This window comes from Sphaerodactylus townsendi, linkage group LG10 (genome assembly GCF_021028975.2).
Source record: "Sphaerodactylus townsendi isolate TG3544 linkage group LG10, MPM_Stown_v2.3, whole genome shotgun sequence".
Taxonomy (NCBI): Eukaryota; Metazoa; Chordata; class Lepidosauria; order Squamata; family Sphaerodactylidae; genus Sphaerodactylus; species Sphaerodactylus townsendi.
The window spans coordinates 75,883,990-75,896,357 of NC_059434.1; the positions used below are offsets into that span (position 1 = coordinate 75,883,990).

General features: G+C 45.0%; 1 protein-coding gene across 1 annotated transcript in view; it reads right to left on the reverse strand.

Annotated features, from left to right (window-relative positions):
* The window catches only part of PTPN13 (protein tyrosine phosphatase non-receptor type 13), a 187,154-nt gene that overhangs the window by 34,370 nt on the left and 140,416 nt on the right, over positions 1–12,368 (reverse strand). Inside the window, 6 exon segments of the mRNA XM_048509456.1 lie at positions 1,321–1,483; positions 2,951–3,036; positions 4,003–4,096; positions 8,399–8,542; positions 9,769–10,223; positions 11,865–11,996. Coding sequence (XP_048365413.1) covers positions 1,321–1,483; positions 2,951–3,036; positions 4,003–4,096; positions 8,399–8,542; positions 9,769–10,223; positions 11,865–11,996 — 1,074 coding nt within the window.

Here is a 12,368-nt window from a genome sequence, read left to right on the forward strand (position 1 = left end):
AAAGAAATACTGGAGAATTATCAACCATGGGATTAAAAATTTAAAGCTAAGGTATCAACATGTATCAACTTTGGTTGATACTTTAACCACTGCATCACACTTGTTCTCATAGGCCGTTTCCGCACGGCCAAAATATCCCGGGGTGAACAAGAAAAATATCCCTGTGCAGCCAAGAATTCCACACAGCTCCAGGTGCTAATGCGGGCCTGCCCTGGTGTTGCCCTGTGATATTTACCTTAGCCCGGGATTTTTAAAAATTACCAGTTTGTAGGGTCTTTTTAAAAATCCCAGTGTGACCCGTTACTGTGCAAAAACCAATCAGGAGCAGGACCGGTTTATTTTTCCCATCCAGCTGCCTGATCTCCATGCCTGACGTTCATTCAAGCTGCCACTTGAAAACAACAGCCAATCAGGACACAGGATACCGGGCACGTTCAGAGGCACTTGCAGCTGCCACTCAAATACAACAGTCAATCAGAACACGGGACACTGGGCATACTCAGAGAAGCTTCTGAAGTAAATACAGAAGTTCAGTGCTTGCACAGAGCACTGGACACAGTATGTCCCTCTGTGATACAGCTCTGAAGATGCCAGCCATGGATGCAGGCGAAACTTTAGGACCAAGATCCACCAGCCTGGAAAACCCACCACAACCAAACAGAACAAAGGCCCCTTTCGCACATGCAAAATAATGTGTTTTCAAGCCACTTTCACAACGGTTTGCAAGTGGATTTTGCTATTCCGCACAGCTTCAAAGAGCACTGAAAGCAGTTTGAAAGTGCATTATTCTGCATGTGCGGAATGAGCCAAAGTTTGGCCAGAAAGCTATGCATTAAGAGACGCAGAGAAGGACAGACAGAATGATGCAGTGGTTAAAGCATTGGACTAAGATAAAGGACTCCAAAGTGACAGAAGGCCAGCTGCTCTCTCTTCGCTTTAGCTACCTGACAGGATGGTTGAAAGGCTAAGACCAGGGGTAGGGAACCTGCGGCTCTCCAGATGTTCAGGAACTACAATTCCCATCAGCCTCTACCAGCATGGCCAATTGGCTGATGGGAATTGTAGTTCCTAATTTTATCCTAGGCTGATTCAACTACTAAAGAAGAAAAGAACAATGTGTGGAATCCTGATTTCCTTAGAAGAAGGGTTTGTTGGAAATATGACAGGTAGACCGACAGAAGATTTCTCTTCTATTGAAGTGGTTGAATGTTAAATTTTAGCACCCCAAAAGCAACTGGCATTCCAGAAATAAAACACGAGCAATTCCTTGAAATATCTGGCGGGGTTCAAGCCCACTTTGCTATTCGACAAAACACTCACCATCAGTGACAAAGTTATAATCTCTGGCATTTAAAATCTTCTTTTTGGGTCTCTCTGGAGTGACACCTTGACCAGACTGGACTGGGGGTGTGCACTGGGGAGTCACAGGGGCGTGGACTTTGGTGGCTGGAAGCTGCCCCTTTTCCAGCACAAGGTGAACCTCCTGCAGAAACAAACACCAATTAGTTAAGAGTTGAAATGGTGGGGCAACTGCAACCACCTTGCTGCAAAAAATATCAGAGTTTAATGCATGGGACTGGGGTTCAATGGTACAGCATCTGCTTATGATGCAGGGTACCCCAGATTCAATCTCCATCATGGCATCTCCAGATAAAAAGACCAAGTTGCAGGTGATTGTGAAAGACCTCTACCTAAGGCCCTGACCTTGATGGACCGAGGGATCTAAGGCCCCTTCCACATGTGCAGAGTGATGCATTTTCAATCCACTTTTAATGCACTTTGCAGCGGAATAGCAAAATCCACTTGCAAACAATTGTGAAAATGGATTGAAAGTGCATTATTCTGCATGTGCGGAATGGGCCTGAGTATAAAGCAGCTTCACGGGTGTTTCAAACAAAACTCTCTTAATGAATGTACCTGTGCTCACCTCTGCCTATTCTGGAAAGCCATGTAAGGAGGCAACCTCCAATCCTATAAATAGCTGCTCAAAGCCACCCTGGGGCAGTAGTTAAGAGCGGTGGACTCTAATCTAGAAAACCGGGATTGATTCCCCATTACTTCACATGAGTGGCAGACTAATATCTGGGGAACTGGATTTGTTTCCCCACCTCTATACCTGAAGCCTGCTGGGTGACCTTGGGCTAGTCACAATTCTCTCAGAACTCTCTCACCCTACCTCTGTTGTGGGGAGAGGAAGGGAAGGAGTTTGTGAGCAGCTTTGAGACTGCTTCCAGTTGAGAAAAGCAGAGTATAAACCCAAACTCTTCTCTTCTTTTTCAAAAGGAGTTTACATGAATGTCTTGCCAGACAATTTTGGAGGAAAAGAAGTCACACATTTCCCTGTCCTCATCTCTGGCAACAGCAGCAACAGCTATTCTCTATGTAGAAGACAGGATGTCGTGAGCAGACACAAAGGGAGGCAGGATTCCCCTGGGACCAAGAGCATAGGTTTTCCCTTCACCTATAAGCGTTCCTCCCAATGTGTGCAAAGTGCCTACAAGCATCCGAACTGTTCTGTTCATACTGGATCTACACGAAGATGTGCAATTTGTACGCACAAAAAGTACTGTGTGCCTGTGGCAAGAATATGATGTATGGAAGGTGGGACCAGAGTGTTTGATCATGGGGGGTGGGGGGGCAGAGGAGTGCACTTGCACCTGTTCCTGCTCTACAGAGCCCTTCGGGGATAAGGCGGTATAAAAGCCTCAGAAATAAATAAATAAAGATGTCAGCACATGTCACACATATGTTATGAATGCAGACAGGGAGAGTGTCTTGCTCACTCTGGCAGTGATTGTTTCTGCCTAACAGGGGAGAGCAGCCGCTACCAGAGTAAACAAGGCTGTTCTGCCACTGGTGAGGTTGGTGAATGATGGGATTGGGAGTTTCACTGAGAAAAATGACAGTCAAACTGGCTGAAACGAGAGAAGTAACAGCTGTCACCTCCTACCTGGCCAGTATTCCTCAGGATTTCTACAGCTTGTTTATGGGTAGCGCCTTCTAAAGAAACACCGTTGACAGACAGAACTCGGTCACCTAGAAACCAACAATGGATGGTTAGGAAGGAAAGGGAAGCGTCTATTACGTGGAATAGCTACTAACTGATGATAGCTTGATCCACTGGAAATTTCTCCTATGCAAGCTCCACTAAGCAGCCATCCATTTCAGCACCACGAGTGCAGAAGAAACGTTCAAGTGGAATGACGGAGCAGACACACCAATTACACTGAATCTGATCAAGGGCACCAACAGTAATCAGTCAAATGCTCCCGGAAAGCTCACAAGCTGTGCAGGATGGTTATAGCCAGCCCGATTGTTTGCTGCCTGTACCTGATACAAAGATATACGGCTTTTGAAGATGGAGGTTCTCCACAATTATCAGGATTAACAGGTGTCAACAGACCAATCCTTTGTAAATTTGCCTAACAATATTTATTTAATGCACCTTTTATTAGTAGGTTTATATTTTCAATAGCCTGAATAGCCCTGACTAGCCATTTCTCTTCAGAGCTTGGAAGCGAAGTAGGGTCTGGCCCAGTTATAGCTTACATGGAAGACACCAACGAAAACCATGGTTTTTATACAGAGCAAAACAATGGCAAACCACCTCTTGCCCTGAAAACCCCACGGCCCTGGGGTTGCTCCAAGTCAATTGCAACTTGATTGCGTTTTATTATTTGAAATCACAGTTGGCAGATCTTCAGCCAGAGTTTTCCTTCATACGCAGCGAGTTATTTCCAAGAACCTAGGATATTTAATGTATCAGTGTAGTCCAAGCAATGTGTAATAACGCACTTTCAATCCACTTTCAATGCACTTTGCAGCTGGATTTTACTGTGCGGAATAGCAAAATCCACTTGCAAACAATTGTGAAAGTGGATTGAAAGCGCATTATTCTTCCTGTGCGGAAGGGGCCCAAGCTTAGAGCCTAGTATTGTGAAAAAAAACAGTATTGCACGAAATCCCATGGAACTCTCATGCGAAAAGTAGGAGATGACATGCCTTTCTGAATCCGGCCATCTGCTTCTGCTGCTCCCTTGGGAATAACAGCCTTCACATATAAGCCTCCATGTCTCACGTTGGTATTTATACCTCCCTGTGGATTAAAGGAATTTAAAACGCAGATGTAAGAATAGAAGCCAGACATCTAAATCCAGAATACTAACCCATCTTTATGGAACCTCCCCCCAAAATGTTTAAAGCAGGCCATCAGCAAGTGAAAGCAGAAGCCGCACGCAAAACCACCCCAAACGGTGGTGGTTGAAAGCTGTACCCCAGAGCCCCCGTGCAAACAGCAGCCATTGCAGAGATGAGAGTGGAGACTTCTAGGAAGGGGTGCAAACTGGCCAAGTTCCAGTTGTGAGGACAACACTATGAAAAATATGTGTGAGTGCTACAGCCACCAGTTTGGGGGCCATTGTGCGTTTTTAGCCATGGAGAAAAGAGACACAAGGGGAAAGCCTCCTTTCTTCTTGGCCAGATGGTGGTTTCTTTTAACATCTGAAGCCCCAGAGAAACTGTCATTTTATTTTCCTGGCAAGGTTCTGCTCTCTGTGAACAGCTGTGCAAAAAGCAAAAATTAAACAAGCCATTTCCCCCCCTCTAATTCAACGACAGGAGAATCTTGATTGTTGGATTTCTTCCTGCACTGCAGATCTTAAAGGCAAAGGACCGTTGCCAGGAATTATCTGGCCAGTCTCATTCTGAAGTGGGTAGTGGGTGGGAGCTTCATGCCAGAGCAACTGGGCAGTAAGCAGAAGTTTGTGTGCACTCAAAACCAGCAGCCCAGTCCCACCTTAAAGATACCACCTCCCATCTTCTTGAACTGTGGAAATTGCAGATTTTGTTGTCTATTGTTTTGATGACTATTGTGACTTTATTCATTCATTTTTGCTTGCAGCTTCAAATCAGAAACAATATGCAAAGTATACGTAACATCCTAAAATTATAGTGTGTGTCACCTATGAAATAGCCAACGAGTTTTCTAAATCGGCAGGTTCACGTCTCATTTTAAGAAGAGCGGATCTCTAACTTATGTGGGGAAGAAACAGTACAGCCCCTGGCAAACCATATTTTCTTAATCCCAGTATCTCATCAGATCTTGGAAGCTAAGCCGCACCGGCTACTAAGCTGGGGGAGATTGTACTTTTTCTCATTTCCTTGCACTAAAGTCATTCCTGAGAATTTTCACTATCATAGCTCAACCCAAATGCCTTAATGAGATCCCCCAAGTTTTCGACTCCCTGACAATTGGTCGTAAAAGGGGGGGGGGTGTGCCTATTAAAACAACTAAGTCCTAAAGAAGAAGGAGGAAGAGGAGGAGGAAGAAGAGGATGAGTTTGGATTTATACCCCACCTTTCTCTTCTGTAAGGAGACTCAAGGTGGCTTACAAGCTCCTTTCCCTTCCTCTCCCCACAACAGACACCTTGTGAGGCAGGTGAGGCTGAGAGAGTTCCAAAGAACTGTGACTAGCTCAAGGTCACCCAGCAGGAATGTAAGAGTGTGGAAACACATCTGGTTCACCAGAGAAGCTCCACTCAGGTGGAGGAATGGAAATTAGAATCCATCTGCTCTTAACCACTATACTACGCTGGCTCTTTATTAAAAAAAAATCACTATACACTGCTAAGGAGAACCTTACCATCTAAAGCAGGGGTGTCCAACTCTGACCCTCCAGATGGTCGTGAACTATGATTCCCATCAGCCCCTGCCCAGGGGCAATTGTAGTCCATGGATATCTGGAGGGCCAGAGTTGGACACCTCTGATCTAAGAGTCTCAACTGGAGAAGGGGGTAGAGTTCTCATAGGCCTTGGTTAGTACTTGGATGGGAGGTCACCAGGATAGTCCAAGGTTGCATAGAGATAGGTAACAGCAACCCACCTTTGCTCACGTTATGCCACTGTCATTTACACTCCTCAATGGAATGGATCTCCAACAGTTATGAAATGCAGTAAAATCTTTGGATTGTGAACCAAAGATTGCCCTTTGAACGCCCCCACAAAGAGCAATAAACAGAAAGTGTCAGATCTCCAGGTTGGAATTTGTCTTTAAAGTGACATTGCCAAGCAGCTACAGACCAGAAATACAAGGGATCTTATAAAGCCAGATGGAATTTTCCTACAGTTTAAAACACAGGCCAAAAAAAGAAGGTCTCAGAGTTGCTGGGCTGCGATCTAGAAATGTCACATTTCACTTTAAACGAACTGAGGACCTGGGAGCCAAAGCAGACGTGGCTTTCTTCCCCCATTTGCTCCTCGGGCTCCTCTGCCTGCCCCGTTGCCTAGCTGGCTGCAGAGTGAAACCTGAACATTGCTTGCAATCCAAGGCAGGCTCCATGCAGGAGAGTAAGTGATGGAATCAGAGAAGAAGAGACACAGCTATGCTGTCTCCTATCTCTGGGCACGTATGAAAAGCACATCTGAAAAGCACACTGAATTGACATCTGGTGATCTTGAATGTTTGATGTTTTACCATCTTGGGGGGGGGGGGAGGTAGCACAAAATGTTTTAAATGAATAAAACTAAACTGAAGCACATGCAAACGCCCTGATCTGGATTATCCAGGGCTGCCCTAATCTTGTCAGACCTCGGAAGGTAAGCAGGGTCAGCCCTGGTTAGAGTTTAGATGGGAGACCACCACGGAAGTTAAGTTTGCTATGCAGAGCGAGGCAATAGCAAACTATTTCTGAACGTCTCTTGCCTTGAAAACTCTACACTCACCGTAAGTTGGTTGTAACTAGACAGCAATAGCAAAAAAAAGTACAAATAGTGTTTGGTGGCATTCTGCCTTGCAGCCAGCAGAGGGAGCTCACAAGATTAGAGACCAGAAGAGTTTGGATTTATACTCTCCCTTCCTATCCTATAAGGAGTCTCAAAGCAGTTTACAAAACTCCTTCCCTTCCTCTCCTCCACCTTGTGAAGTAGATGGGGTTGAGAGAGTTCTGAGAGAACTGTGACTAGCCCAAAGTCACCCAGCAGGCTTCATGGTTAGGGGTGGGGTTTATAAATCGAATAATTGAATTAAAAATTAAAACAAATACCCAGCTTGCTGGAGGTAAAATGTAGACAAATGGGGAAGGCAATGGCACACCACCCAGTAAATATAGTCTGCCTAGCAAATGTGATGTGATATCACCTCGTGGGTCAGTGATGACCCAGTACTGCTGCTGGGAGTGGCTGCTGCAAAACCTAAAGGGGAAGGAGGGATGGCAAAAGATGAACCAGGGGGGGGGGGAGGGGGAGGGGAGAGATGCAGAACTAAGTATGTCCTAGGACCCAAGCAAAGTATTCTGTGACAAAGAAAGTCCAGCATGTGGAAGATGAATATAAAACTGTACTTTAATCTTTCAGTGGAAAAGAGTAGTAGGCACCCACCAAACTGGGATCTAAAGGTGGTTTATAGGCTTGGAGATTCGGATGCAACAAACAGAATTGGTAAATACCGTAAAAAATCCGTAAAATTCGGATTCGGATTTATTTGGCCATAAAATTATCTGTATGCCCGAATAAGACAAATAACATATTCAGATAAACCCGAATATTCGGGTATATCTGAAAAATTCGGGTCTGAATTTTCTTGTATTTTTGGGGTGTTTTTATGCCCAAATAAATCTGAATCCAAATGTTACCGATTTTTTAGGGTATTAACCAACCCTTGTGGTTTATCAACTTCAGTCTTAACCATGATTTTGCATGATGTATGATGGTGAATTGCCTGGTTTGTTTGAAGGTGCTTCACTTGTGGGTGCCCCAGCTACAGACATGCCTGGCCATAGTGATGGTGATGAAAATTAGTTGAGGCCAGCCAGAATGTTAAGTGACTATTTGCAAGCTGAATTATGTTTTCACAAACTAATTGCCATTAGAATAAAACAAAGTTTCACATTAGGTCTGAACCACACCAGTGCTGACCTCAGCTCATTGATTTCGGAGAGTTTGCTGCAGGGGAAAGCTGCCCAGCTGGGGAAAAGAGTATTTTAACAGTTCTAATGCAATAATCATTGTGGGCTGTGATCCTATGCTAATTTATGTGTGAACCAGGGGGGCTTTCATTCAGATTGAGAAGAAAAATATTTGTGTTTCCAGTATGGGTATCAAATTGGCATCTGACAACCCGATTAATATTACCAGATGCAGGCGCATAGGTGTTTAAAGCCAATAAAAACAGGCATGTAGGACTGCAGGAAACACTCAACACAGATATTTTCTCACAGCAATTGCAGTGGAAGAGCTGCCCCATGGTATACATAGATCGGTTGAGGGCTGCTTATTACAAGGACTAAGAGATTAACTGCAGAGGTTACTTGGCAATGCCTCTTTAAGGTCCACTGCTATCCTGTAAGCCAGAATTTTTAACAGGTCATCTGGAGTGGAGAAGAAGAGATAACAGCTAAAAACCTTGTCAAACAGTACCGTGACACTTATGCCCAAGCCGTTCTCATTTTTGACTAGTTCGACCTCAAAGATATCTCCTGGTTTAAGAGACGCTGCAGAAAACTTTTTAGAATTCACTGAGCTGGTTGAATTCATGGAAGGAGGCTCCTTTATACGAAAAACAAAAAGGACAAGACAAAAACAAAGGAAGGAAGAAAAAAGAACACCCTGTTAGAGATGGAACCGGTGATTAGGATTACATTGCATCTTTCAAGGAACAGACAGAGGTTTGAGAAAAGATAAAGGAAATTATACATGCGCACGTTTTTAAAAGCGGGAGGCAGAAACTTGTTTCGAAACATAAGCAGATGTATCCCACTGCCATTAGCATTTAGTACGGTGCTTTAAAATAAATCCCGCTCTCTCATGGGTCACTGGATGTGCATTAACTGCTTTCCAGAATGAAGGAATCAATATGCTAATAATTCCATGGGACAAAACGTTTGCTGAAATAGCTCAGTGAGATGCAGCCGCCATGCAGACAGCTGACCTACAGGAACCTCCCGTGACCCAGGCAAAAGTCATCATGTGGTTTTGTCTATTTCTGGGCGCCGCCATTCAAGAAGGATATTGACGAGCTGGAACGGGTCCAGAGAAGGGTGACCAAAATGGCAAAAGGTCTGGATTCCATGCCCTAGGAGGAGTGGCCTAGGGAACTGGGTACCGCCAGTGTGGTGCAGTGGTTAAGAGCAGGTGCACTCTAATCTGGAGAACCGGGTTTGATTCCCCGGTCTGCCACTTGAGCTGTGGAGGTTTATCTGATGAACCAGATTAGCTTGTGCACTCCAACACATGCCAGCTGGGTGACCTTGGGCTAGCCACAGTTCTTTGGAGCTCTCACAGAGTGCTTGTTTTTGTGGGGGAGGGGGGGAAGAAGGGAAAGGAGATTGTAAGCCCCTTTGAGTTTCCTTACAGGAGAGAAAGGGGGGATATAAATCCAAACTCTTCTTCTTCGGCTAGAGATGGAAAGGTTTGAATGGGGCTGCCCTTCACTTCCACGTAGAGAAAGAATGTCATGAAATGGCTTCTTCAGGCAGTTAGGAAAATCTCAGACAGATAAGTCATGAAAAGCACGCTTAAATGACTTCTCAGAGGAAAAACCTGACCAGTTCCTCTCTTAGTCATATGCTGAGACATTAATAGAGAATTTCACCCGAGGAAAACCCGTACCCAAAATGTTAGTATAAAATTGCACGAGCAGTTACAGCAACAGAAGCACTGATGGTCTGACCCCATTCTATCCATTACCCTCTAATGTCTTAATTTCTAAGCAAACAGACAGTAATTAATCAATGACAAATTTCAGACCACAAAATGATAGAAATGGACTGTGCCTTTTTAGCTGGCATTTGCTCCAGGCTGCTGGAATAAGTGGCTTCATCCATGTCAGAATCTCCTCGGTCAGAATACTCTGCATTCTCCACCACCCCGACCTTTCTAGTTTTTGCCTGGTTAGTCTCAGAGGAGGTCCTGTTCTTCTCGTGGCAGCCGGAAAAGACGAGCTGGGATTCGTGGCAGTGCTGCAGTTCCGGCTGTATCCTGTCGTGGACGTGGCTGCCAAAGATGCTGTTGGACTGACTTTGGTAAAGGGTGGCACTCTCTGTCCGGGAATCTTGAGAGCTCAAGCTGCCATCCCGTTTGCCTGAGCGAAGGCCGGGCGGACTCCCAGAAGAGGGCCTCTGGTGGCAGGGAGGCCTGCTGCGCTCTGAAGAGGACTCCGCCTCGTTGTCTTGTGTCCATGATGGCCCCTTTGAATATTCTTTCACGCCACTGAGGAGATTCAATAATTCTAAGGACAAAGGAAAACGTTTAAGTGCTGCTTCTTGTTTTCATCTTTCAGAGCTTGAAAAGCTAGTTATGAAAAGACCCAACTGCTGAGGGGATTTATAGGCCCAAGTTGTATGACGTCTGCACCCCCCACATGAATTCTGAACACACCTGTTCAGGCATTAACCTGATGAGAACCTAATTCCCAGACATATGGGGGAGAGTACTTTCCTGATGTAAAATGGCTCCATGGCAGCTGCTGTTATACCCAGCAGGGAAACTCACATGTATGATACCTACATGTAATTTGGATCCACAAGGATATTTTAGATCAGGAAAATGAAGTGAGTCATTTTCCTCATGCATGATGGTCCTAACCTGAATTGGGCCCAAACACATTTAAGAATTGTTTCCAGCATGACGCTCCAGGCACACATCTGACCCAAAGTGCTCATGGCAACCTTGTGTCCACCATACGATGTGTGAAATGGCCCCAGAACTAGACTTACCGGGCTTCCTGCTTTGATAGGAAGTGACAAATGGTAGCTCTAGGAATAAATGGAAACTCACTCCCCATTTCCCCGGGGCTCAGCTCTTCTGTCAGTTGCCTGGCAACCCTACTCAGATCACAGCCTCTGCCCAAGAAGGGTGGGTGAGAGGATTTTGAAGTTAGCATCTGATTTACTGTACTATATCTGTCTCTCCACACACAATCAGCCAAGACTGTTACCCTACCCGTGGTGGCGAACCTATGGCACTCCAGATGTTCATGGACTACAATTCCCATCAGCCCCTGCCAGCATGGCCAATTGGCCATGCTGGCAGGGGCTGATGGGTGTTGTAGTCCATGAACATCTGGAATGCCATAGGTTCGCCAATAAATTCCTGATTTTATTTAAATTGATATCAATTCCTTGATTGATAAAACAATGCTAGCAGAATATGAACTCAGTTTGTGAGCCTTTTGAATCTCCAAATGCTTAGCCTAGTCCTGCTAAAACCTATTCTCTACGAGGGCCTTATAAGGGTGTTTAAACTACTTTTATAAAACAGTGCATCGAAGGGGGGGGGAGACACTTTTTCTACATTACAGATCATTGGCTTAGAAAAAGTTATAGAATACATCTGTAATGTAATGTATTCTACCCAAAAGACTGGCCTTTTCCACACAACCAAAATAAAACGTTTTGAGGCAGGAAATAAAATGATTCCTCCGAGGAGTTCCACAATGTTTCTAGCATCCTGAATTTTAGCGATTCTTTTGTTGAAATGTTTTCAAAACATTTTGGCTTGCTGTGCATATCTCTTTAAAACATTTCCCACATCTCTTTGCAATCCCCAAACTTGATCCTCAACGGCATTTTTAAGCTCACTCCATCTTGCCTGTTTATTTTGTCAGTTTTTAAAATTTTTTGGGTGATTACATCTTCAAAGCTTCGAGTGCACGACCAAGAGTTGCAGCACGAAGAGTTGCAGCACAAAGCTCTCAAGCGTCAAAGCATCGGCTCCGTGGAGAAATTAAAAAAAAAAGAAAGCACAAAATGGCAGGCAGGAATCGTTTTGTGGGGGTGAGTGCAAATAAACGGGGGATTGAAAATGAACTGCAAATATTTTCATTGACTTGTGTGGGAAAAGTCACTGTCGGGCAATAATAGGGGAGCACCTTTGGCAGGCCTCTCTTTAGGCTGGGAAATGACAAGCGTTACATCGCTGGGTGCTCTCTCGAGAACTTCGAGCGCAGTGTGGTGGCTGACTCCTTCCAGGCTCACGCTGTTCACCGATATCAGGCGATCTCCTATGGAGAGATTGATACAAGAAGAAGAAGAGTAGAAGAGTTTGGATTTATATCCCCCCTTTCTCTCCTGCAGGAGACTCAAAGGGGCTGACAATCTCCTTGCCCTTCCCCCCTCACAACAAATACCCTGTGAGGTGGGTGGGGCTGAGAGAGCTCCGAGAAGCTGTGACTAGCCCAAGGTCACCCAGCTGGCGTGTGTGGGAGTGTACAGGCTAATCTGAATTCCCCAGATAAGCCTCCACAGCTCAGGCGGCAGAGCTGGGAATCAAACCCGGTTCCTCCAGATTAGATACACGAGCTCTTAACCTCCTACGCCACAAGGATCAACAATGTAATATTTATAATGAAGAAGAAGAGTATTAGTATTAGTAG